The following is a 27,444-nucleotide window of genomic DNA, read 5'->3' on the forward strand; positions in this document are numbered from 1 at the left end:
AGGCATCAAGCTAAGGGGCCAGAAAGCTCAGGGAAGGAGGGGGGTCATGGACTTACCACTAAATCTGTAACCCTAGTCACCAAGAGCTAATTCTCTCAGTTCAACAGGATGAGAGCAGAGTTTCTGGAGTTCGGCACAAGTACTATGGGGCTGTCCTGTGCACTGTAGGATGTTTGGAATATTCCTGGTGTCTATCTACCCACTAGATGCCAGTGGCAGCCTCCCCCATGTGTGACAACCAAGGTCTCCCTCCAAACATAGCCAGATGGCCCCGTGGGGAGGGGGTAACATCAACCAGCTGGGAACCACTGGACTAGAGATACAAATACACACGAGTACTGCACATGCTCCCTAGTGTATATGGTCTCCTTGAAACAGGGTCTTTTCTCTTTATTTTTTCCTTTGGTTTTTCCCTTTTGCCGTTGTAGTTTTGTGTTTGTTTATTTTTCTTTTGTTTTGATTTTGTTGTTTGGTTGGCTTTGATTCCAAAGAGGAATCTTTGCTTCAATCCTGACTCCTATTTTTCAAGGCTGTCCATTTTGCAAAACCTTCCCAAGGAGCTGATTGTAACTGCTAATACTCTTGACTGCCACCATTGTGCTCTGGCATTCTGCGAAGCATTTTACATGTGTTTTTAAAACTTAATCATCAAAATAAAAAGGAGGTCCTCTAAGTCCCGTCTTCCAGATGAGGGCAGTGAAGCCCAGAGTGGCTGAGTCACGGGACCTTGGGTGTAATGATTTTGAGTGAGAGAGCTGGGATTCAGACTCACGCTGTTTGCTGCCCTTGGTTGCCTTCTTGTCCATGATGCTATATGCCCTCCCTTTTTTGGGGTGGAACCTACAACATCACTAATGTGTGCCCGTTCACTTCCTGATCTCAGAATACTGACAAATGTGGTGAAATTGGGGCCATGAGCCACAATGGCGCTCACATGCATTGAAATCCTGTGTGGTGTGCAGTTAATGGAGACCTGGTTTGAGCATCAGCAGTACAGACAAGAGCTGGCTCTGACTGTGCACATGTCTTTCTCCTGTCACCGCCAGAGCGTCTATACGTGTTCCCCTGCCAGTGGAACTACCGTCCTGACCACTGCATGTACGGAAGCAACTGCAGAGAAGCTGAGCGTGAAGGTGTGTCTGTTCTGCACGGGAACCGAGGTGTCTACCATGACAATAAGCAGCCGGTTTTCAAAGCGCTCTATGAAGCAATACGCGACGTAAGTGTGTCCTTGCCACCATCCAGCAGACACAGGCTTATCAGCATGAAGCAGTTCAGGCGCTTTGGTCGCCTGTCCCTTTGAAGTCTGAGTAAGTCCCGGAAGCACCAAGTTACAGAGTTTCCCCCAAACTCAGTCACTCCATTTCACCAAACCCACTTGCCCTCCAATACTCTACCTTATCCACTCTTTACTTAATACTCCCAAGTAAGTCACTCAATTTTTTTTTTTTTGTCCTTAAATAAATTCCCCTAAGGAGAAATTCCATATCAGAATGAGAAACCCTGGGCCATCTGCCTTCATAGAGGGTAGGGTGCTGGGGTAAAGATAATACAAGAACAACACCATACCATTCAGCTCAAGCTTGGTGTCCTGTCCAGTTGCCAGCTCCACCCCGTCAAACAATCAGATGGGGAAGTAGTCAAGTGGGGCCAGGAATCAAACCCAAAGTAACAACCAAGTCTTTATTTATGTACAGCAACAGCGTAAGCAAGAGGCAAAAAGCAGCGCCAGCTCCCCCCATGTGCATTTTTACCCCCCAAAGGATGCTAGGTGAGGGTCAAGGGGATGCAGCACAGAGGCAGGAATCATCTCGAGGCTCCTGCATCTAGGCCAGGAGAAGGGGCAGGAGGGCGAAGAGAGGAGTGCCGAGGGATCTCTCTCTCCCCCCTGGGGCGTCTGGGAAGGGAATGCAGGTAGGCTTAAAGGGCGGAGCTCAAGGCCTTGCTACAGCTCCCTGGTGTGCAAGGGGGCGGCTGCCCCAGAGAGGCCTGCCAGGAGCCTGGCAGCTGCCTAGGCTTGAGTCTGAAGCATGCACATAGGATTCTGGCCTCATGGACTCAGGCCTTTCTCACTACTCTGAGGAGACCGATGAGCAAGTTTTAAGAAGCTGAAGACAGTTGTGAACTGCCTTGTAGCAGTTAAATGGGAAGGTGAAAGGCCCTTACTTTGTGGCCCACCACCTAAAATCATATCAAATACTGCTTGCTCATACCCTGCACCCCATACTTCGGGAAACATTGCATTGCACACTGCCTTTTACCTTGGGGTTACTGGGTGAAAGTTAGAAACCATCACTTTTAGGGATTTCCCTTTTGAAATGGTAATTCCAAGACACAGAGCAGGGGTGGGCAAACTTGGACCCAATCTGGCTTGCGGCTTGTTTCTGGAAGACTCGTGGACTAAGAATGGTTTTTTAAGTATTTGGAAAAAAATGAAAAGAAGAGGAATATTTCGTGACATGAGAAAGTTACATGAAATTCAGATTTTAACATTCATACATAAAATCTAACGGAGACACAGAGACACCCACTCATATGCAGTGTGTGTGGCTGCTTTCAAGCCACAATGAAAGAGTCGTTGTGACAGACTGTATGGCCCACCAAGTCTAAAATATTTACTTCTAGCTCTTTACAGAAAACAATGCTGACCCGGACATAAAGTATGTAGACTTTGTTAGAGGTTTTCTTTTAAGACTAAAAACCTTACAGTCTCATGAATGGGCTTTGGTGGGAGTGAGGGAGGTAGTGTGACATAGTAATTCCTGTTTGTGCAAATGATAATGAGCATTTGCTGAGGAGAGTTCCAGAGAATTCCAACACTGGAATTTCTGAAACTGTCTTCTGTTCAGGAAAAGAGTTTAGCAGCCGTGTAAGTCAACATCTCTTTCTTCTGCATTGCCCGCTGTTGGTATTCAAAGGCTAAGTGGTTTAATTACATGGAAAATTTGTTCTGTACTTAGTGATACCATCACATTTTGATATTTCAAACACTGACTTGCACAGGCAGACTCATTCAAGGAGTACAAATGTAAGTTAAATAAGCCTGGGCAGGTATATGTACCTAAGGGCCACTCTTGGGCTTCTTTTGTGATCCGTCAGCCCTGGTTTGGAACTGACCAACTGCCGATTCTTGAATTACAATGCGTCCTGTTTTTTTCCGGGGGATCAGAAGGAAGGCCAAGTAACTGTTTCATAACAATCCTGCCTAATACACTCAATGATGTTCCTCAGTTGGGCCTAAAAAGACAATTTTCGTTCAAATGTTTCATCAGCGTTGTCACTAACCCCATCCTGACACGTGAGTAAGTGGGGACAGAGTCCATCCCACCTTCCACAGCCCTGGCCCACAGTGCGGGAGTCACTGCTTGCCTGTGGGGATCGGCAGACCTGGGTTCAGGTGCCAGCTGTGTCCCTTTCTGGTAATTAGTCATTAACTCTGTTGTCTTGCCTTACTGGGCCTACATTTACTCATCTTGAACTGAAGATATAATATTACCTACCTCATAAAAGTGTTGTGAGAATTCAACAAAACAATGATTGTTAAACTTTTAGTCCAGCACCTGACATATGGTTGTACTCAATAATTAGTAGAAGTTGTTTTGATGGTAACGGTTTCACACCCCTGTCTTTCCCTCACTTGCCCGCATTTTCTTAACTTGCTCTCTGTCTACATATATTTTCTCTCTCACAATATATTTTTCTTTCTCCATTCGTCTCTCTCTGAAAGTGTTCTCCCTTTCCCCTTCCATTCCCTCTCCACCTCTCCCTCCTTCTCTCTCGGACAAACACACCTGTGTGTATGTGTTTGTCTCCTTCCATGACAACCCAGAGAAAGCCACCTGTCAGGCAGACATTCTGTCCATAGTTCTTTCACCATTATCCATGAAGAGCCTCTTTTATGCAGGAACAATTTGAAGTTGAAGGAACCCAGAAGTTAACAAGACTGACAAAGCTTGGTCCTCATGAAGCACATACGCTGGGTGGGAAAGCCAGATGATACTCACGTAAACAGAGAAAGAAAGAAAAATTCTGTCAGATAGTGAAAGATGTTAAAAGGGGACCAGAGCAGGGCGATGGCTGAGAGTCACAGGGGGAGAATGGCATTTATGAGGGTGGGTCCTGGGGTAGGCCTCCGAAAGCCTAGGATGTGATGGATGGAGGTGGGGGCTGTGGGGAGCCTGGGGAGACCTGCTAAGTGGGAGGACTCACCCCAGGAAAGTCGTTGAGGCAGGAATGAGTTTGGTTTGCCCCTAGAATAGGGTAGAAGCCAAGGTGGCCAGAGCTGGAATCTTATTTGCTTGCTGTGAGAAGCCCCTGCAGGAAAATGATATGCTCTGATTTACACTTTAAAAATATCACCTTGGTAACCCGGTGCAAAGCAGGTGTGTGAAACACAAAGGCTGTTAATGAGACTTATTGTCACCTACCAGGTGCAAGATGGGGCTGGCGCTCAGCTGGGAGGTAGTAGAAAGATGGGAAGAAGTGGCCACACTCAGGATGTGTTGTGGGGACAGACTTGACGGCACTTGATGGACTGGATGAAGGATGTGGGGGAGAGTGAGCATTAGGACTGCCCGGTTTTGACCTATTCTGTTCCTATCACTGGGGATACATGGTGACAGTGGGACACCATGGTCTACGTTGTGCTGTACAAGAAAATGTGTCCCAAGCATGGTCTTGGACAGAACCTTCTTGTATTACGTAATGCATACTCTTCTTCTGGGAAGAAGCCTGCATTTTGGATAAACATGGTTAAGCAATATTTCTGACGAACTTTTAAAGGGATTAAGACTTGTTCTAGGAAAACAGACACTTATCCACTTTGCTGTCAGCCAAGAGTAAACTGACCATTCACCATTCTTTTTTTCCCTTTTTTCCCCCCTCTACTCATTTTGTATAGAATATCCTTACCAGCAATGAAATCTTTGACCTAGTAGAGGCCTTTTCCCTTTCAACAAGATTATAATAAAACTTTGACACATGCTCAGAACTAGGTGGTCTGAAAGATTTATTTTGGAAAATACTGCTCACAGATGCATTCCATGAGAATACAAGAGAATTAAACAAAATGCAAAAGGGGCACCGATATTAAGTGGGGAAAAAAACAACTACCAATATTTGGTACTGAATTATTAAAATAAAGTTAATGGATGATAAATTTCACTAGTAATCGCTCAACTCTGGACTTCATGAGATGACCACAGATACACTCTAAAGTTTCTTCAATAAGATTGCAGCAAAGAAAATAAATATGAAGAACTCGGTGTTTTATTGCAGTAGATTTCAAGTATTTACTTGAGGGTTGCTTGTTATATATAGAATATATCCTGTCCTTGGAGATACACTTTGGTCTCAGATTGTAAGAGCTTTAGGGACCCAAATCAGTCATCCATGTTTTTCTTTTTAGGGGTAAAGAAACCAAGGCCCAGAGAGGTTAAGAGATCTGGGATTGCACAGGATTGAACCAGGATTTAAACCTCGGTCCTCGGAGGTCCTTTGCACTGTGTCTAAGAACATACAAAACTGTGCCTGCATGCTTACAGTAATTCCCTGTTTCGTTTCTTAGTAAAAGTTACTTGGATTTTAAATGGCATTTCAATAACTAAAATTTTTCTTTTTTTTTTTTTTAATCCTCTTTCAGTTTCCCTTTCAAGACAATCTCTTTCAATCCATGTATTACCCACTTCAGCTGAAGTTTTTGGAGACTGTGCACACTTTATGTGGACGGATCCCACAAGTGTTTCTGAAGCAAATTGAGAAAACAATGAAAAGGGCTTACGAGAAACATGTCATCATCCATGTCGGCCCCAACCAGATGCACTAAATGTTTCACATTGTTGCAAGTCAATCAGGCATCCCACAAGGAAATACTCATCTTTAAGCAGCCTGGATCTCTTTTGTGTGAATATTTAATGGTGCTCTATGACAATTGAGTTTGAAAACCCAGTTAAATGTTGCTAAATTAGTTGCCTCTGAAAGAAACATGCTTTAATATTTTTCTAAAATGCTATTTATCTCTCTCTAGGTTACATTATTATTCATTTAACATTGTTCAAGCAGGTTGAGCTAGCTGAGAAAAGGAACTTTTGTGAGCCTTCCAATTCTTGTTAAGTGTCTGAGACAATGTTGGTGGCATCTGGCATGGTATTTTTTTTATCTAGTATTTCTGAGACTCTATGCAATTGATTCCCCCATACCCATGTTATAAAAGTAATATATGCTTGTAAAACAAATTTTAAAGACTTCTGGAGAACATAGGTCAGTGGGCCAGAATCAAGGTTAGATTAGCCATAATAATCCTACCAACCAGTGAAAAAAGATTTTTATTTTAATATAGCTCCTTCCAGCCCTTTCCCCCCACATCTATATTTATTTTGCTGATTGCCTTTTCCATTGTAAACACATATCTAAAATGGGTAGTTTGAATAAAAGCTGACCCTTATGCTGAGATTTTTATGTAGGAAACTAAAAAGTTAGTACTTCATTTGAAATACGTCTCATTCAGATTTCAGCAGTTGGGCAGTGTTAAAGGATGAACCACGTCTGGGGGTGTTTTTAAGAAAAATAATTTAGATTTGTGGGAGACTAAATCATAAGAAATTTCAGTTTAACCATAGCTTCTGAAAGGAAATTCAGTAATTGTATTAAACTAAGGGATCTGTTTAGCAAAGAGATGTGACTTTCTGTTTAACCACGGGCAAAACCATTTTATCTCTTACCTTAGCAGCTATGCCATCTTCCTTAAACTCTTGGGCATTAGGTGGAAATTAATCCACCTGCTTTTGGCCAACTTCGAAATTAGTGTGTACAAAATAGATAGCTCAGCTCATTCCATTGGCAAGAATATTAAGCTTCTTACCAGCCATAGAAAGGTCTCTTTAATTTTTTTTTTTCTTCTCTAAGGTTACCCAGAGGTTAGCCAAGGAACCAGGCAGGTCTTATCACCTGGCTACAGTAGAGGAAGTTCTATATTCTAGTCCCCCAAGGGATCTGACTTAATTTCTAGTTGCTTATGTAGCTGGTATCAGCATAAGGGCATTTTGCATAATGCTTTATTTATCTCAAAAAACTTGTTCATAAATGATCTCCTTGATGTTTGCAACTGCATAGTGAACTTAGTAGGGGCCTATTATCATCTCCATTGGGCAAATAAGGAAACTGGAGCACCAAGAATCAAACATACCCCATAGAATTGCTTTTCTATAAGACATACAGGTATGTATAAGGTGTGTTGTGTTTCACAGAGAAATTTTGGAAATAAAACTATTAAATACTTTTCATCATATATGGATAGCAATCTGAAAGGATCAAATGAATAATATCATTTTGTTAATGCAAATACAGTATCCTGCATATTGGAATTCAGTAGAATATCATAGATTATTTATCAGCAGAAAAAAGTCTTACCCTGAAAAAACATGGAAAAACCTCAGAGCTAAAAATAAATATGCAGATATCAATAGTGGTATACAGCACCATTATGGTAGTAACAAATTTTAATCTAAAATATTAGACTTTTTGATAAGTTGGGTGGCCTATGATTTGTTATTTTTGTTAAGGAAGTTGCCATTATGATGTGAAAGTCTTTGCTATTTTATATTTCTTCATTTCACCACTAAAGGTGACATCATTATTTTATATCTAAAGATTGTCAGACAATTGTTGGATTGTCTTTTGGGAGGGGGAAAATGTATCCTATACACCTATAAATAGGGTTTTGGTGAAAGGTGAAGGATGTGAATATGATTCCCTGATTTCTATTCCAGTTTTCTTTCTACTTGTTCAGCATGGCCAGTAAACCCCACAATGCCACTCAGATTTGTTAGTGGTTCACAGACCTTCAGAAGTGTCCCATTCCTGCACCCCTGCACACACACCCCAAAAAATCTGCTGTAAAGACCTTGAATACAACAGCTCCTTTACTTTTATGACACCAGGTTTACCCACAACTCTCAGCTATTGGTTCTGATCCGAATATGCACAATAGGATTCGCAGCAAAGGTCAGTGGTAGAACTCTAGAACATTCTAGAATGAAGCATTACAAAAATGTGAAGACTTAGAATATGGTGTGGTTTTCTGCCTGGGGATTTCTTTACTGTATCCTGAAACTCTAGGTGAGTGTGGTGGAGAATTTAGAGAAATTTTCTCTTCCAATCCCTGCTGCCTGATAATGGGTATTTTTCTATAGTTAGGATGTTTCCAGGAGGCAGTATTTTCTCTGCCTTTGGTAATTTCTAGAGAACTACTATACTAATGCCTTGAAATCTGGGGACCACAAATTTTAAGTCAGTGGACTCCTACAAGATGCAGCTGTGGTCTGAAGTTTGCCAGAAGTTGTATTGCTCTGTATGGCACATTGAATCTATATGGGAAGAATACAGTTCTCTCCTTCCTCCAATCCTGTCCTGTTCTCTCCTCTTCTTTCCTCCTTTTTTAAAAAAATTCTGTTTAATGCATATGATTACAGAGTTCCCATGGAAAATGAAATAACACTTCCTTATACAAAATGTGGCAATATTTTTGTATGCATTGAGAGGGAAGCTTTCAATAACTGGGTCACTAGAAATGCTGATGCTATTTTTCTTGCTGAGTTGTTTTTTTTCCCCAATATAAATCACAAATTGTGACTTACCTAGAAAATTCCAATGTTTAAAAAATTAACTGGCTCCAAGATCAGCTCCCGTTTTCCTTCAACTTCCAAAATGACAATTTAGCATTTAGGGTATAACATGCCCAAGTTTACATTTATTTAAAATTTCTGTTACATATTCAGTGCTTCCATTGCAAACTGTTGTGACCTTTACTGAAGTTGCTATTGAAATGGATATTTATACGGATTCATGGAAGTTTGAGAGTATTTATCTTATTGCAATTATTGTGTTCATAAGGCAAGCAAACTGCACAAAACTTTATTCACAGTCACAAAATTGTGATCCAAAAATGAAATAATCACTCCAACCCACCCTGAAGACAGGACAGCATTTGCAAATCAAGGATTATGTGTACATATTGCCTGACATTTATACAAAAAGAGATAAATTACGTGTGTTGGATAAACAAGCATGAACATGATTTCATAACTGAATTCAGAAATATGTTTAATATCATGGGCATACAAATCTTTATACCCTCATTGATAGTATGGTAAGCAATCCTCCTTACGTTTTTCTGTGTCTTGCCTACGTTTTCTTCATGCTCCTTTCCATTGTTGCCTCTCCCTTCCTGCCTTTGATGTAAGCTTCTGAATGGTACCAAGAGGTTGAGCATGGGTGGCAGAGTGACAGAACGTGGGGGTCTCTGTGCAGGTAGAAATAAGTTCTGATCCTTAGGTTGAATCTTTAGGATAAGAATTTTCCAAACATTAAAAAAATATCACACAACGCATAGACACATACACACACACACACACACATGCACATATGTACACATCCCACATACCTTTTAAAGAGCCAGCCAGCACTTATTGTGTTCTGTGAACTGAAGAATTACAACTAGTGACATCCTAGGTCACATTATTTTGCAATTGCAGTGCTCGTATTTAAACCTGATGAGATCTCCCTGGCAAACAAATTTATCCTAGTTTTTGTCTGTCCCAGGTCAAAACTGGAAGTATTCTCTTGAGTCTTGAAGATAAAGCCCTTGTGTTTGTCTCACCATGTGCATGAACATGTAAGAATCAGGTGCAATTTCTGTTTCCTCAGTTTTACATGTTTGTGTGGTCACTGAGAAGTGTACCCATTGTTTATTGCTCCCAGGGGCATTTTTTATGTCAGAAAAGTTATTTTTTAGTCATTTTTCTTTGGAAAGAAGTGAGCATAAAAAAGAATTCCCCAAAGAAAAGAAATTATTACAGCAAATTAAAAGGGATATAAGTATTATGATTTAATTATTATCTTGTTTTTTTAAATGCCATCTCTTATACTTTTTTTTACATTAAAAGCTTTAAAAAAAGACTTGTCTTTTGGTGTTATTTTGGGAATGTGTTTCTTTTATAAGATTTCTAGTTTAAAAGTTTATAATATTAAATAATATCTAATTTCTTGCAACTGGTTAAGAAATATTTGGTTTAACAAGTAACTTAGCCTGTTTTTTTAAATCATTAAAAATTTGTTTATAAAAATGCCACACTATAAATTATGCCATTTGATTTTAACAGGGTTTTGTGTTTGAGATACAAAGGAGAGAATTTGGGGAATATGAAAATTAGTTCTCCATATTCCTACATTTTATTTAGTGAAATTGAAACTGATTTGTTAGCTAGTAACACATATCAGAAATAACTGAGCTGTACCAAGAGTTTTGGGTGTGTATAAAGGGCTTTGCCCCTAATCATTAGTCTTTTTAAAATCAGCACAAGGTACTCCATTTATCTATAGTCCTGAGTTTCCTTATTATATTTTAAAACATTTCAGACTTCCTGCTTCCTTGCATAAGGCTGACTATGACCCTCCTGATAGATTGTTGCAGGAGTAAACACAAAAGCACAAAATTTCAAAAATGTTTAAAATCTGTGTTTGTGCTCCCTTACCTCCACTAAATAAATGGCTAATAGGGTTTTTTTCTTTCCTTTTCTTTTTTGAAGTATAGTTGATATACAATATGATATTTGTTTCAAGTATACAACATAGTGGTTCAACAGTTATCAACATTATAAAATGCTCACTAATGGATTTTTAAAGACTATCACTTTAAAGGCACGGCAACTTATTAGTCTGCCAAGGTGTCAGATGTTTACTTACCAGAAGTTGTAAGTCCAGAAAAAGAAAATCTTGGGGCAAAATATCTCTAAAATCCAAAATCAGTCATAGGGAGAAATAAAGTTTAAAATCTGTTTATTGCTTAAAAACTGCAATCCAGGGCTTTCTCTCTTTCCTGCTCCAGCAGAAGCAAAACCCACCCTTCCCCTCACCTCTCAGGTACAGATAAGCCCTCCCTTGCCCAGGTAATTACCCATTGATATGGAGATGAACTTCTCTCCACCTCTGAGGAATGATGCAAATGCCCTAAAGCCATACTTCTCTCCACCTCTGAATGCCTATTGATATGCATTCAGGAGAGATATTCTGGAAATATTAGAATTTTACCAACAGGCCACTCCTCCAGAAATCTCACCTTACAATTTACTCGTTCTCCCTCTTCCAACCAAACTAATGACATACAATGGCAACAACAATAAAATCATGATAATCCTCAAGCCAGAGGATTCAGCCTATGCAGATTAAGTAAATGTACTTTACAGCACAATCCGTCACTAAGCACAGAATGTTTCTACACTTGTTTACTCATTCCTAACAGCCATGCTACATTACTCACAAAACTTTTACCAAACGTTAGACAAAGGCAAGCCTCTCTTTAAGCATTTTTTATTGACAACAGCAATACAATCATGATAATTCCCAAGCCAGAGGATTCGGCTAGGTTCAAAATCCCATGCAGATTAAGTCCAAAGCTCGTCCATTCCAGTCATCACACAGCAGCTGCAGCCAGGGGGGTGCATCCAGGACACAAGGACTGTAGAAGTAAATAACCGTGATTTTGGGGTGTCACTTTGCTGTTATTCCAGGAATACACAGGAAGCCAGCTTCCAGGCCTTTTCCCCACAGTGCCAGAAGAGCCAGCCATCTCTGGTCCATGTGTCGAAATGTCCAGGGCCACATCCATTTTATTCCTAATTGCTGCACCCATCCTTGCAACGCATGTTCAATAAAGTGGGTGCCTTGATCACCCTCAATCACCAGTGACCTTTCATAGGCTGCAAAAGGTGCTGTAGGCCCCTCTTGGTGGTTTGCCGATCTGCCCAACGTGCAGGGTACTCCTTCTGGGCTTGGCTGACTTCTTCAAAAGTCAATGGCAAGCCCCACTGATGGGCCCACGTTGTCTTTTGCCCCACATGCAACAAACACTGATGTAGCCATTGGGCCACATCAGAGGCAGGCTTTCCTTCTAGCCAGTGCACCTGGGCCAGTGCATCCTCTTCATTATTCCCTGGGATGCCAAAGGCAAATGGCCAGTCCCATGATATACAGTAGGTGTCTGTGCCACACCACTTTGTGGCCTTTGGGTCCAGTCTCTCACCCACCCCACGATGGGATAGGTGGTTATTACTTGGTCAGAGCTGTTCTGGCAATGGGCTCTATAGCCAGCAAGGCGTGGTTCACAGCAGCCAGTTGCTTCTCTATCAAGGTGACCCAGACCTCTGCTCCTTGCTGTAGTTGTAACCAGGCTCCGTCCTGCAGCAGGAGCAGCAGCAGTGGCAGAAGCAGTAGCCTTAGGTTCGGGCCATGGGCTGGGGTTAACACGGCCAGCAGTGGTGATGGTGCCTCCATGACCACACGAGTGTAGACACATTTCCCTTGGCGTGAGTGCCACTTCTCCCCATCATTTCTAGGGGAAGCCCTCTCAAAAGTCGCACCCATTATGACAGATTTCAGGTTCAGAGGAATCCTGTCGACTAAAGCCAGCTTTAAGTCTGGAGGGAGAAAATCCCAGGGCAAAATACCTCTAAAAACCAAAATCAGTCAAAGGGAGAAATGAAGTTTAAAATCCATTTATTGCTTACAAATGCAGTCCGGGGCCTTCTCTTTCCCACTCCAGCAGAAACAAAACCGGCCCTCCCCCTCACCTCTCAGGTATGGATAAGCCCTCCATTGCCCAGGTAATTACCCATTGATATGGAGATGAATTTCTCTCCACCTCTGAATGACTACTGATATGCAGATGTACTAAAGCAGGCGAGATTATCTGGAAATATTACAATTTTACCCACAGAAGTATATTCAGCCTTCCTTGTGGATTTAGAAGAACATAGGTGGAAAAGATGGAGAACCCCTGGCCTGGGTACTTCCACCATTCCCAAAGCAATCCTGTTTCTGTTTGCTTCTTTATCAAATCCTTCAGCTCAAATAGTAGCTCTCCTGTCCCTTGTCATGATCTCATAATATTCTTCTCCTTCTCCATTGTTCTATTAGTCAGTAAATGCCACCGACATCCACCTCCTGCCTTATTCCAGTCACCTGGCCATTGTTCGTCTCCTCCTTCTTCCTGATCACAAGTCACCCTCATCACTAAATCATCACTACCCTGATAAAACATCCCATTCCTGGTACCTATTTCTGTAGCAGTAAAAGCCTTCAAATTCCAAGCGGCAGCACCCATAACTCAAACTAATACAGAAAAAAAGTGAGTGTGTTGCTTCTACTTCCAGAATATTAATTGCATCAGCTTCCTCTGTTTATCTTCACTGTTGCCTCCACTCAAACCATTGCTCTCTGAGATCCTGGCATCTCTGGCCTGGAATGCTGTTTTAACGCCTCTCTTATTTCTCTGCATTCACTCTGGTCCCCTCCAAACCATAACCCACTCCACCCTATGGAATGCCCTTCAGTGGTTCCCCTTTGCTCCTAGGATAATGTCCAAGCTCCTTTCCAAACTTTAGAAAGCCCCCTGTGTGATCTACCTCCTGCCTATCTCCCTGGCCTCATTTGAGTTATTCTTCCCCACACCACTAATTTTCACTTACATTGGTTTGTCTTCTGTCCCTTTAAGAAGCCAAGCTCTTTCTCATCAAGGGGGTTTATATGTGCCAGGAATCCTCCATCCAGCAAGTTCCCCTGGCAAATTTCTACTATCCTTCAGGTCTCAATTTAAATATTTTCTCATGGAAGCCTCCTTGAAGCCCTCACATTAAGGGCTAGTCTTTATATTTATTTACTCATATCACCTCATACTTTGCTTTGCAGTATGGATGGTAACAAAAACAATAGTTAATTGGGTGAAACTATAAGTTGATTGACTGCCTTCCCCACTAGACACAAAGTTCCTTGAAGGTACATTCGTTCCTGATCTTCTTTCCTGTTCTATGCCCACCACCTAATTCAATGACTAATATGTTTCTAGGGCTCAAAAAATATTCACTGAAAATAAATGAAGCAACTTAGCTACATCATGACCTTGGACCAATTGCTATAAGCAAAGCTACATACCATATCCTATTGAAGTTGAGCGTTGTTCTCAAAACTGTTTTTTCCTGTAAATGTTCTGGGTGCTGGGTTATAATAACCCATCCTCTAAAGTCTCATTAATTGAAAGTGTATTGATTCATTTAATTTCTTGGCAATTTATTTACTTGCCCATAAAATGGCATGGTTGAGTCAGATGATATTTAATTCCTTTCTATTTAAATGTTCTGTGTTTCTATAATCTGTTATTTATAGCTCTGTTGTGGACATTTGTGGGATATTGGCTACCTTAGAAAGTGCTCCACTCCTGGTACCAATTTCTGTATTAGTTTAAACTCTAAATTGCAAGTGTCAGCAAACACAATTTAAATTCAAACTAATACATGCACAGAGGGAGAGAAAGAAAGAGAAAATGAAAAGTCCAGAAATAGCTCTGGATCCAATAGCTTAAATGATGTCAAGGGAAATGTATCATTGTAAGAATGCTTTTTTTGTTGTTAATATTTTATTGAAAACCACACATCCTACTAGGATTTCAGACATAAATTTTTCAAGTCATTTCAATAGAATCATTCCGTCTTTGGAAAAATACATTGTCTCCCTGTCCAGCTGAAAAATGGTATTGTCTACCTAGCTCAAAACATCAAGACAATTGTTCTCCTGGTGTATGTTTTAAAACAATTCTACTATATCTTCTCCCTCTCATTGAGAACCACCATTAACCAAATAAAGCCCTCATAGCAGAAATGATTCAGCAATATAATAGGAATGGATGATTTTTGGTTGGGGGTGGGGATGCATTCTCACAAACTGTTAGCATGAGTGTCTACCATTCCTGAACTCAACAGTCTCCATGGACTCCTGGAAGTGGTAGTCGAAATCATGTGTGTAGATGTACCTTCTTAGGCTATGATTATAAAGAGACTCCTGGGAATGCCTGTGATGGTGTCTTTATGAGCATTTCAGTCTTATAAAAATAATAGGACTTGTCTTTTTAGAATTGCTACTTTGGATCTAGCAACAAAGCAAGACTAAATGTCATATTAGGAAACTGAATTCTCTTGCATCTTTATTATTGTTATTAGAAAGGACTGCAAGCATGCAGAGTAGAAGGAAAAATAAAAGGGGTGAAACTGTATATCAATGATACTTCAATTAAAAAGAAAAAGAAAAGGTTGATACCAGCTTTGGTATATTAAGTGTTTAAAACTGGTTAATTGTTTTTAATGGTTCCCCTGGTATTCTGCTATTATTTTCATATGTATGGTGGCATAAGAGAGAGTTAACATAAAACTGAGATTGCACTCAAATGAGAGGAAATTTAGATAAGGTCAAGAACTAGTTAAGAAAGTAGCTGGTGTATTGTGCGTTGAGATTTAAGCCTTTTAAGGTGGCCCTCTGTCCATTTAGTCCCCACAGTATCTGGCATTAATGGATGACCAGCACAGCGTGTCCCACCTTATTCCCCTAACATGCGTTATTTCTGTGCATTCCAATTCAAAATCTAATTTCCAGTCCCTGTGACTCTTTGCCTGAAGGCTCTTTTTTTCCACTGCAGTCTGTTCTGCTTGCCTATGGGTGGGCTGGAAGTGTTAGAAAATTAACTCCTGGGAGTAGCCCTCAACCACTGAACGCCAGGAATTGGTGGATAAATAACCCGGCTCCCTCTCCTCTCTGGTGCAACAACTCCTAGTTGTCTGTTCCAGAATTCTGTCCCAAATTTAGCCAATGGGAACAAGCTTAAACTGCCCACAATAGTAACTTCTTTGATAATATTTGTTGTTGGCTTCCTTCCCTTCTTGTCCTGCTGCCCTACTCTTCTACCAGTTATTCCTTGTATTTGGTCCCCAGATAAACCATTTGTGCTCAAATCTTAGTCTCAGCATCTGCAACTAATAATTTTCTATGGGAGTAAAAAATTTAATGTAAGTATTTATGATCTTATTTGACTTATTATGAGAACAATTGTTTTTCTTAGTTTTCCTCTTCTCTTCTCTTCCCCCTTTCTTCATCTCTGTTTCCATTTTGGAAAATTCAAATTAAAGTACCTACACAAAATATTTGGGAATTAACACTCTTATACACACTCCCGTCTACCCTTTTCCCATCACGAGGTTTAATTGGCTATTCTTATTTTACATATTCAAGGTTTATAACATTTATACTCCAGTAACATGGAGTGCAGCATGGCTATTATTTTAAATGTGTTTAAAAACTAACATAGTTGGGTGATTCCTATTATTGATCTCTACAGATCCCCAAATGCTTTGAGTTCTGTTATCCCTTTTTCCCCCTTTTAAGGTATGCATTTGTATTTTAGACTAGGGTTTATATTTTCATTTTGTATTTATGACTTGTGTTTATAAAGCTAGTCATTAATACTTTTGTACAACTTTGTTAAGCTGTAACTAAAATATAATAAACTCATCATATTTAAAAAGGTACCATTTGATTGGTTGTAACTTACATATGCTCCCTTGAAACCATCTCTATAATCAAGATAACAAATATTTCCATCACCCCTCATAGCCTCTTCATACACCTTTCAATCTGTTCCTCCTTCCACTCCATGCCCAGCTAACCACTGCTACTACACATGAGTTTACATGTTCTAGGATTTTATATAAATGAAATTATACATATGTACTCCTTTTTGCTTGGTTTCTTTCATTCAGCATAATTGAGATTCATCCATATTGCTGCATGTATCAATAGTTCATTCATTTTTATTGTTGAGTAATATTTCTTTCAGAGGATTAACCGTAATTTGTTTATTCAGTCTCCTGTTGATGGATTTGCTTGTCTCCAATTTTTGACTATTACAAATAAAGCAGGTATGGACATTGATGAAGAAGTCGATGGTCATATTTTTCCATTTCTCTTGGGTAAAAACTGGAATGGGTGGGTAGTATGGCAGGTGTATGTTTAACTTTTCAAGAAAATGCTAAATGTTCTACCAATTGGTTGTACATTTATGTTTGCCAGTAGTTCTTGTTGTTCCACATTCTTGCCAAGATTGTGTGGTGATCTTTTTAATTTTAGTCAATCTAGGATTTATGAAGTGGTATCTCATTGCAGTTTAAGTTGCATTTTCCTAGTCACTAATGATGCTGAGCATAATGTCCTGTGTTTATCTGACACTTGTATGCCTTCCTTGGTAAAATGTCTGTTCAAACCTTTTGTGCATTTTTTAAAAACTGGGTTGTTTATGTCTTTTTACTGAATTTTGTGAGTCTTTACCTATTACGAATACAAGACCTTTGATATACGTGTTGCAAATATTTTTCTTAGCCTGTGCCTTGCTTTTTTCATTTTCTTAATACTTTCTTTCCAAGACTGAAAGTTTTTAAGTTGGTAAAGCCCAGTTTATCAACATTTTCTTTCTTTTTTCATGCTTTGTTTTAAGAAATGATTGCCTATCCCAAGTTGCAAAGATTTTCCTCCTTTGTGTTTTTCCAGAAATTTTGTACTTTTAGGTTTTATACTATTACAGACAGAATGTTTGTGTCCCTCAGCCTGCAAACTCATATGTTGAAATCCTAACTTTCAATGCGATGGTATCAGGAGGCAAAGCCTTTGGAGGTGATTAATCATAAGTACATATTAATACCTTATAAAAAGAAACATGAGGGACATGATTTTTCTCTCTCAGCCATCTGAGGATACATTATCCCTTTTGAGTTAATTTTTCTGTAAGGCAAAATATAAGGGATGATATTCACTGATTTCCACACGAGTATCCAGCTGATTCAACTGACTTGTGTTTAGCTGGATATCAATGTTTGGATCGATATTGAATAAAGATGATCAAAACCAATAGGCCTTTGTATTCATTCATTCAATGGATATTTATTATCTATTAAGTGGTAAAGTCCCCTGGCTTTGAACATGGCATGAATAAGATACAAACCCAACCTTCAAATATGTTACCTTTTTTTTTTTTGGTGTCATTAATGTACAATTACTTGAACAACATTGTGGTTACTAGACTACCCCATTATCAAGTCCCCACCACATACCCCATTACAGTCACTGTCCATCAGTGTAGTAAGATGCTATAGAATCATTACTTGTCTTCTCTGTGTATATTGCCTTTCCTGTGTCCCCCTCCGGCTACTTTATGTGTGCTCATCATAATTGCCCCTTTTCCCCCTTATCCCTCCCTTCCCACCCATCCTCCCCAGTCCCTTTCCCTTTGGTAACTGTTAGTGCATTCTTGGGTTCTGTGATTCTGCTGCTGTTTTGTTCCTTCAGTGTTCGCTTTGTTCTTATACTCCACATGTGAGTGAAATCATTTGGTACTTGTCTTTCTCTGCCTGGCTTATTTCACTGAGCATAATACCCTCTAGCTCCATCCATGTTATTGCAAATGGTAGAATCTGTTTTCTTCTTATGGATGAATTCTGTATATGTACCACACCTTCTTTATCTATTCAACTACTGATGGACACTTAGGTTGCTTCCATTTCTTGGCTATTGTAAATAGTGCTGTGATAAACATAGGGGCGCATATGTCTTTTTGAATCTGAGAACTTGTATTCTTTGGGAAAATTCCTAGGAGTGGGATTCCTGGGTCAAACGGTGTTTCTATTTTTAGGTTTTGGGGAACCTCCATACTGCTTTCCACAATGGTTGAACTAATTCACATTCCCACCAGCAGTGTGGGAGGGTTCCCCGTTCTCCACATCTTTGCCAACATTTGCTGTTGTTTGTCTTTTGGATGTTGGCCATCCTAACTGATGTGAGGTGATATCTCATTGTGGTTTTAATTTGCATTTCCCTGATGATTAGCGATGTGGAGCATCTTTTCATGTGCCTGTTGGCCATCTGAATTTCTTCTTTGAAGAAGTGTCTGTTAAGCTCCTCTGCCCATTTTTTAATTGGCTTATTTGCTTTTCTTTTGTTGAGGTGCATGAGCTCTTTATATAATTGGGATGTCAACCCCTTATCAGATATGTCATTTATGATTATATTCTCCCATACTGTGGGATCTCTTTTTGTTCTACTGATGGTGTCCTTTCTGTACAGAAGATTTTTAATTTGATGTAGTCCCACTTGTTCATTTTTGCTTTTGTTTCCCTTGCCTGGGGAGATATGTTCATGAAGAAGTTGCTCATGTTTATGTCCAAGAGATTTTTGCCTGTTTTTTTCTAAGAGTTTTATGGTTTCATGACTTACATTCAGGTCTTTGATCCACTTTGAGTTTACTTTTGTGCATGGAGTTAAACAATAATTCAGTTTCATTCTCTTACATGTAGCTGTCCAGTTTTGCCAACACCAGCTGTTGAAGAGGCTGTTATTTCCCCATTGTATGTCCATGGCTCTTTTATCATATATTAATTGACCATATATGCTTTGGTTTATATCTGGGCTCTCTAATCTCTTCCACTGGTCTATGGGTCTGTTCTTGTGCCATTACCAAATTGTCTTGATTACTGTGACTTGGTAGGAGAGCTTGAAGTCAGGGAGCATAATCCGACCAGTTTTATTCTTCCTTCTCAGGATTGCTTTGCCTTTTCGGGGTCTTTTGTGGTTCCATATGAATTTTAGAACTATTTGTTCTAGTTCATTGAAGAATGCTGTTGGTATTTTGATAGGGATTGCATCGAATCTGTAGATTGCTTTAGGCAGGATGGCCATTTTGACAATATTAATTCTTCCTAGCCAAGAGCATGGGATGAGTTTCCATTTGTTAGTGTCCTCTTTAATTTCTCTTAAGAGTGTCTTGTAGTTTTCAGGGTATAGGTCTTTCCCTTCCTTGGCTAGGTTTATTCCTAGATATTTTATTCTTTTTGATGCAATTGTGAATGGAATTGTTTTCCTGATTTCTCTTTCTGCTAGTTCATTGTTAGTGTATAGTAATGCAACAGATTTCTGTGTATTAATTTTATATTGTGCAACTTTGCTGAATTCAGATACTTGTTCTAGTAGTTTTGGAGTGGATTCTTTAGGGTTTTTTATGTACAATATCATGTCATCTGCAAAGAGTGACAGTTTGACTTCTTCCTTGCCAGTCTGGATGCCTTTTATTTCTTTGTGTTGTCTGATTGCCATGGCTAGGACCTCCAGAACTATGTTGAATAAAAGCGGTGAGAGTGGGTGTCCTTGTCTTGTTCCCGATCTTACGTGAAAAGCTTTCATCTTCTTGCTGTTAAGTTGGCTGTGGGTTTGTCATATATGGCCTTTATTATGTTGAGGTACTTGCCCTCAATACCCATTTTGTTGAGAATTTTTATCATGAATGGATTTTGAATTTTGTCAAATGCTTTTTCAGATGGAGATGATCATGTGGTTTTTGTCCTTCTTTTTGTTGATGTAATAGATGATGTTGATGGATTTTTGAATGTTGTACCATCCTTGCATCCCTGGGATGAATCCTACTTGATCATGATGGATGATCTTTTTGATGTATTTTTGAATTCAGTTTGCTAATATTTTGTTGAGTATTTTTGCATCTATTTCATCAGGGATATTGGTCTGTAATTTTCTTTTTTTGTGGTGCCTTTGCCTGGTTATGATAGTAGAGTTATGTTGGCCTCGTAGAATGAGTTTGGGAGTATTCCCTCCTCTTCTACTTTTTGGAAAACTTTAAGGAGGATGGATATTAGGTCTTCACTAAATATTTGATAGCATTCAACAGTAAAACCATCTGTTTCAGGAATTTTGTTCTTAGGTAGTTTTTTGATTACCAGTTCAACTTCTTTGGTCTATTGGTCTATTCAGATTTTCTTTTCCTTCCTGGGTCAGCCTTGGAAGGTAGTATTTTTGTAGAAAGTTGTCCATTTCTTCTAGGTTATCCTGTTTGTTTCCATAAAATTTTTCATAGTATTCTCTCACAATTCTTTGTATTTCTCATGTTACATTTTAGTAAAGGAGATAAATATAAAAATGATTAGAATATGATATGATAAAAGTATACTAGCGCTATGTGATTCTTACTACAGTCAATTTAAAATGTCACAGCCAGCATTAAAAAAAAGAAATAGCACATGTTAAGTATTGTTTCATGAAATCTTAATTTTGTATATCAGTATATGTTTATTGGGTTGTAATATAAAATACATTTTTTTACTACAGGTCTTGGTCAAAAAAGTTTTTAAGTCCTTATTTTATATATAAATATAAAGTGTTAGTTAATCCAATGAAAGCAGCACTTAACGTCCAGCAGGGAGTTGGGGAGCACTCGGCACAGAAAGGATGACATTTGAGCATAGGGGAATGGTGGATGAAGGGCACTTCAAGTAAAAGGAACAGTATGGGCAAAGGCATGGACGTATGCATAGTCATGACAAATACCAGGAATGGTGAGAAGTTTTCTGTGCGAAAAGCAAAGAATACTTGTGGGTGGCCCAGGGCAGAGAATGGGTGGAAGAAGATAAGGCCAGAAAGACAGGCTGGGAAGACACTGTGAAGGACCTTTACACCGTACAGGGAAGAGCAACTTTAGTCCCTGGGTGTTTGTCTCAAAGTGTGGTCCCAGGGATCACTTCTATTAGAATCACTGTGGGTAACAGTTCCTAAAGTGTGGTTCTTGAACCAGTAGCATCAGTGTCATCTGGGAGCCTGTTAGAAATAGAAATTCTTGGGCCCCACCTCAGATCTACTGAATCAGAAACTTTGGGGATGGGGCCCCGTAATCTGTATTTTAATAATCCCGCCAGGTAATTCTGATGCAGACTGAAATCTGAGAACCATGGTCCTAGGAGCTTGCTAAAATCAGGATTCCTGGCTCCCATCTCAGGCTGCTACATCAGAATCTCTGGAGTAAGGACCTAGAACACTCATGGTGATCAAGCTCCCCAAGCAATTCTCATTCACTCAAAAATTTGAGAACAGCAGCTCTAGGTGGCATGTTATCACTACAGATTTTAGGATGCTAGAGGAGATGATGGAATTGGGGCATCACTGGAAGAGAAGGGCATGTCATCAGAACTCCTAGAAAGGGAGACTGGAGAAGAAACCGTTGTGTCTTTGACAAATGTAAATCGGATCATGCCATTCCCTTGCTTAAAACATTCTGCTTTCAACCAATATATATTGTATATCAACTATACTTCAATTAAAAAAAATCATCCTTGTTCCTATCAACCTTCAGATGAGAACCGCAGTCCTTAGCATGGTTTAGAAGGATCCACAGGACCCCGCTCCTCTCCTGCTTCTTGCTCTGTTCTCTCCTCCCCAACTATGCTCTAACCCTCTCCCATGTTCTCAAAACACACCATGGCCTTGTCTCAATGCCTTTGTATCTTTGGTTTCCTCAATCATTCTCCAATTTGGCTCATTTTCAAGTCTCAACTTAAATGTTACCTCTTAAGAAAGACCTTCCCTGATCACCCCACCCAAAGTGGCTTCCCCCCTACCACGCTCATACCATATTATTCTGTTTATGTGCTTCATAGCACTTACTGAAAGCTACAGTTCCTGGGCTTCTACGTAATCGTCTACTTCCTTTACATTTGTCTGACCCACTAGACTGAGATCCACGAAGACAAGGATCCTGTCTGCCTTGTTCACTGCTGTCTCCACAGATCAATTCCTGGCATAAAAAGCACCATCAGGAAATACTCGGCCCTGAGAATTTCCCGGGTCAGCTCTGTTCCAAACCCATGACTTTGCTGATAGACGCTCATTCCTTCCCCTTCCCTACCTGCTCTGCCTTACCAATAACATAAACAGTCCAATAACACATATTTTGTATGCTATATGTATTATGGACTATAATGTTTTTTTTTAAATTTTATTTTGGTATCATTAATCTACAATTATATGAAGGACATTATGTTTACTAGGCTCCCCCCTTCACCAAGTCCCCCCCACATACCTGTTCATAGTCACTGTCCATCAACAAAGTAAGATGCTGTAAAATCACTACGTGTCTTCTCTGTGTTGCACAGCCCTCCCCATGCCCCCCCCCCCGCTATACATGTTAATCATAATGCCCGCTTTCTTTTTTCCCTCCCTTATCCCTCCCTTCCCACCCATCCTCCCCAGTATGGACTACAATCTTACAATAAAGAGAAAAGGGAATATTTTTTCTAATTGTCACAAATCTCCAAAAAATGTTCCAGTATATTTATTGAAAAAAGAGCCACATATAAGTGGACCTGTGCAGTTCAAACCTGTGTTGTTCAAGGATTGACTATGTGTTGGCACAGAGAGGCCTGTAGTAGAAGCAGCAGGGGCACAAGTAGTGGTAATAATAATAATAATAATGCTAATAATAGTAATATAGAAACATAATAAAATATTTACCAGGCACTATGTTAGGTTCCCTTTTAATCCTCAGTCTCTTATGAGGTGAATAGTGTCTCTATTTTATAAAAGAGGAAATTGTGACTTGAATTATCCAAGATCTTGTTTATAATAGAGAAAACCTGAATTGTCCTATATAAGTATTCATAGAAGACTGGTTAAATAACAACCACCCATCTATACTCCAAAGTTCACAGCTAAATAAGATTTAAACTCATATTTATAAAATGTAAAGATCCCAAATCATATTGTTAAGTAAAAAATAAGAAAATAAAATTGCAGCAGAATTTGTTACTATTTAGAGAGAGAGCTTTAGCCCAAGAATAACAGCTTCATTATATATTTGTGCAACAAATATTTATGGAGCTGTACAAACTGTACAAGCCTTCAAAGTCCTTGGGAAAAATCAACGAACAAAACAGTTTCCTGTTGTCAGGGTGCTTCTGTTCTAGTACTAGAGAAACAATCAACATAAGAAGGAAATCACATGATCTGCTGGGAGATGAAAAGGGCACTGCGCAAAAGAAACAAATAAAGCTGGGTTCTGGGGGTCAGGAGGGCAGGGGTGGAGGGCGCGGTGTTACTTAGCATGGTCAGTGTGGGCCTCACTGAGAAGAGGTGGGAAGGATGCAGAGGGTCACACGGGCATCCTAGGGAACCGTGATCCACGCAGAAGGAAGAGCGAGGACACTCACTGCCCTGGTGGTGGGATGGGAGGTGATGCGAGGAGGGCAGGCTAAGGGTACTTCCTGGAGGCAGTGAGGTGCAGCAGCTTGGAAACAGGCTCGGGAACGGCAGAGTATGCCTGAGGATCAAAGCATGGTCCTCTGTAAGGACTGCAACTTTTACTCTGAACAAAGCAAGGAGTTACTGCAGGTTTTGAACATAGGTGTGACCCATAATCTGATCTTGTTAAAAGGATCCTGGCTGCTGTGTTGAAAATAAATTATAGGAAAGCAGGAGAGCTGTTGGAAGCTGTTGTCATAACACAGGTGAGACATGTAAACACCTAGTAAACATCTGGAAATATTTAAAGCAAATTCATAATGCTTCATATAGCTGTGGTGGGTACTGGGCAGGGGAAACACTCATAAGAGACTTTGACTTGCCCTGTATTCTTTGAATTGATTTATGAAACATTATCAGTTATTTGAGGAATCAAAATCACTATTTTTTTTTATCATTAGTATAAGTACTAATAATTTTTACCCTTCCTTCCAGAATAACACAGCCTCAAACCAATTAGGTGTGGCCAAGAAAAGTAGGACTCTGCTAGAGGGTGGGGGAAGGTAGCCTGGTGCTGGGTGGCAGGGCACCTGTTCCAGGGACTGCAGGGTAACAGGTCGGTGCCTACCATGGGGATTGGGCCAATGAATAAATATGTTGAGGTCAATGGCAGCCAGGTTCTTTACTGGTGGACAGTTATACATAAGGGAGAGGAGAAAGCTACAATGAATCCCCCTCCAGTGTTGGATTGGAAATGGAAGCTGTCAAGTCATAGTTTTCAATACGTATATTTACATAGATACAGAAACATATATAGACAATAGATATAGATATGAACATGTCTATAGTCTCTAATTCTGCCAATAGGGCCTGGGAGCATTGACATCCCAACGGCAACAAATAACTTAACGGGCTCATTTAGATTCCTAAATAATATTCTCCATTAAAAGGAATCAGGACTTCTTAGAGACATGGCTAACTCTAGGGCTTGGGAAGGGAAGACGCAAGATGAACCTAAAATAGCCTCTTGTACCAGAAAATGAAGAAGTGCTTTGAGAATGATGGGGACATGTCAAAAGCATGCAGAAGCGAGCTGGAAGAAGATCCCACTGGCCAAGTCTAGGACAATTTAGATATCAAAATAAATAATGATAGCAATGAATCATAACCCATTGATTAGAATAGGAATCTATGAGTCGAAACTAATATTATTTAAAAAAGCAAATAAATGAGAGAAGATTGACACCTTCCTTATATTAGAATGCCAGCTACTAAATGTAAAGGAATGATGAAATTAGCAAACCACCATTTGGCACCCATGAGACTAATAATTAATTCAACCAAATAACATCAATGTTTGTGAAAACTCAAGAGTGCAAGTTTGATGACAAGTGGGATATTTGTTTTTTTTCCAAAGTTTCAAAGTACCTTCCCACCACACACTTTTAATTACCAGTTTGGGCTGAATGGTAGCCCCCAAAATGATATGTCCACATCCTTGGAACCTGTGATTGTTACCATATTGGGAAAAGGGCCTTTGTAGATGGAATGTAAGTTAAGAATCTTGAGCTGAGAAGATCATCCTGGATTATCTTGGTGGGATCTGAATCCAGTAACTTGTGTCCTTTTAAGAATAAGGTCAAGGAAGATTTGACAGACAGAACTGGCAATGTGACCACGGTGACAGAGACTGGAGTGACACATGCTGTGACACATCAAGAATGTGAACACTCAGCAGAGACTGGAACAAGGAAAGAATGGATTCTCCCTTGGGGCCTCCAGAGAGAGTATGGCCCTAAGGACGCCTTGCTTTCAGACTCCTAGCCTCTAGAATTGCAAGAGAATATAGTGTTTTTAAGCTGCCCGGTTTGTGGTAGCTTGTTACAGCAGCACAGGAAACTAATACAATTACAGAGGGGAAATTAGCATCCTTATAGAGAAGAAATCTGGCAGGCACTGCCTTCATCCCATGATCAAAGGGACCATCCTCAGAATTGGGACAAATTGAAATTGTGGGCCACTTGCTAGGGTGGAATGAGGAGAACACAACATCCCTCCTATGACATTCTTGCCAGAGATGCATCACCTGAATCTAATCTGAGGAAATGTCACACAAACCCAAAAGAAGGGACAGTCTACATTAGTCATCACCAACAGGATCAGAGTAATGAACATCAAGGAAAAACTCTCAGCTTGAAAGAGACCGAAGAGATACTAGTAAATGTAGCACATGATGCAGGACTGGTCATTACTGAGTTAACTGGTACAATTTAAATAGGGCCTGAAGAGCAGATGGAGGTAACATATCAATACTAATCTCCTGTTCTTAAAAGTATTGTGGTTATGTAGTAGAATGTCCTTGCAGGAATTGCACACTAAAAGCCTGTGTAATATCCGTGGCATGGGGGTATGTGTTTGACAGCTTTCAAATATTTTGGGAAAAAAAATGTTGACTGTATTCTATTAGCAACTTTTTTGTGAATGTGGAATTATTTCAAAAGAAAAAGGAAACAAGATCACAAATATTATTTTTGTAATTCTTAACCTGAGTACCAACAATAAATAACATACGACTGAGCCAGATCACTTGCTTAATTCTCACAGCAAACCTGTCAGTGAGGTCCACTGTCATTTCAGATTTTCAGATGAGGAAATTGGGGCATTTGGATATTAATCATTTACCAGAGTCCACACAACTAGGAAATGGTAAGCCAGGAATTTAACTCAGATCTGTGATTTTAGACCCTTTTCTCTTAACCAGCATACCACTCAATTTGATCATATTCAATTATTAAATGTGTGTGTATATGTCTGTGTCTATATGTGTGTATGTATATATATTAGGGTTCTATAGAGAAGCAGAAATGATAGGGTGTGTGTGTATTTATTATAAGGAACTAGCTCATAATAATTGCTGATTATGGAGGCTGGCAAGTCCCAAGATCTGCAGGGTCAGTCTGCAAGCTGGAGACCTGGAAAAGCCAATTATTAAATTCCAGTCTGAGTCCAAAAGCCCAGGAGAGCCAATGGTGCAGTGCTAGTCCAAAGGCTAACAGACTTGATACCCAGGAGTTAGTGTTTTGGTTTGAGTCCAGAGGCAGGGAAAAAAGCCAATGTTCCAGCTGGAAGGCCACCAGGCAGGAAGGATTCTCTCTTTCTTAGGGTAAGGGTGCCAGCCTTTGTGTTTTATTTGGGCCTTCAACTGACCGGATGAGTCCCACCCATATTAGAAAGGGGAATCTGCTTTACTTACTCTACTGATTTAAGTGATACTCTCATCCCAAAACACCCACAATAATGTTTGACAGATTATCTGGGCATCCTGTGACCAAGTGAAGTTGACACAGAAAGTTAACAATCACAGTATATGTATGTATGATATACGTTGTATGTGTGTGTGTGTGTGTGTGTGTGTGTGTGTATGTAGAGATATGTATGTACGGAGAAAGAGAGAGACTAGGCTTAAAAATGAACATTTGACAGCAAGAAATGATTAGTGTCTATTCA

The 27,444-nt window shown here is 39.8% G+C and overlaps 1 protein-coding gene across 4 annotated transcripts in view; it reads left to right on the forward strand.

The window, feature by feature from the left end:
• Positions 1 to 9,972, forward strand: part of GXYLT2 (glucoside xylosyltransferase 2) — a 71,893-nt gene extending 61,921 nt beyond the window's left edge. For 2 of the 4 annotated variants that reach the window (XM_017652218.3, XM_073230916.1), the window contains exons 6-7: positions 1,047 to 1,219; positions 5,642 to 9,972. In XM_017652218.3, the coding sequence (XP_017507707.2) occupies positions 1,047 to 1,219; positions 5,642 to 5,824 (356 nt within the window). In that variant the 3' untranslated portion in view covers positions 5,825 to 9,972. Of the gene's footprint in view, positions 1 to 1,046; positions 1,311 to 5,407; positions 5,543 to 5,641 lie in introns of all 4 variants that reach the window. The other 2 variants (XR_012128971.1, XM_073230915.1) reach the window with 2 other exon arrangements.
• Positions 9,973 to 27,444: the final 17,472 nt, after the last annotated feature.

Source organism: Manis javanica, chromosome 3, assembly GCF_040802235.1.
Source record: "Manis javanica isolate MJ-LG chromosome 3, MJ_LKY, whole genome shotgun sequence".
Taxonomy (NCBI): domain Eukaryota; kingdom Metazoa; phylum Chordata; class Mammalia; order Pholidota; family Manidae; genus Manis; species Manis javanica.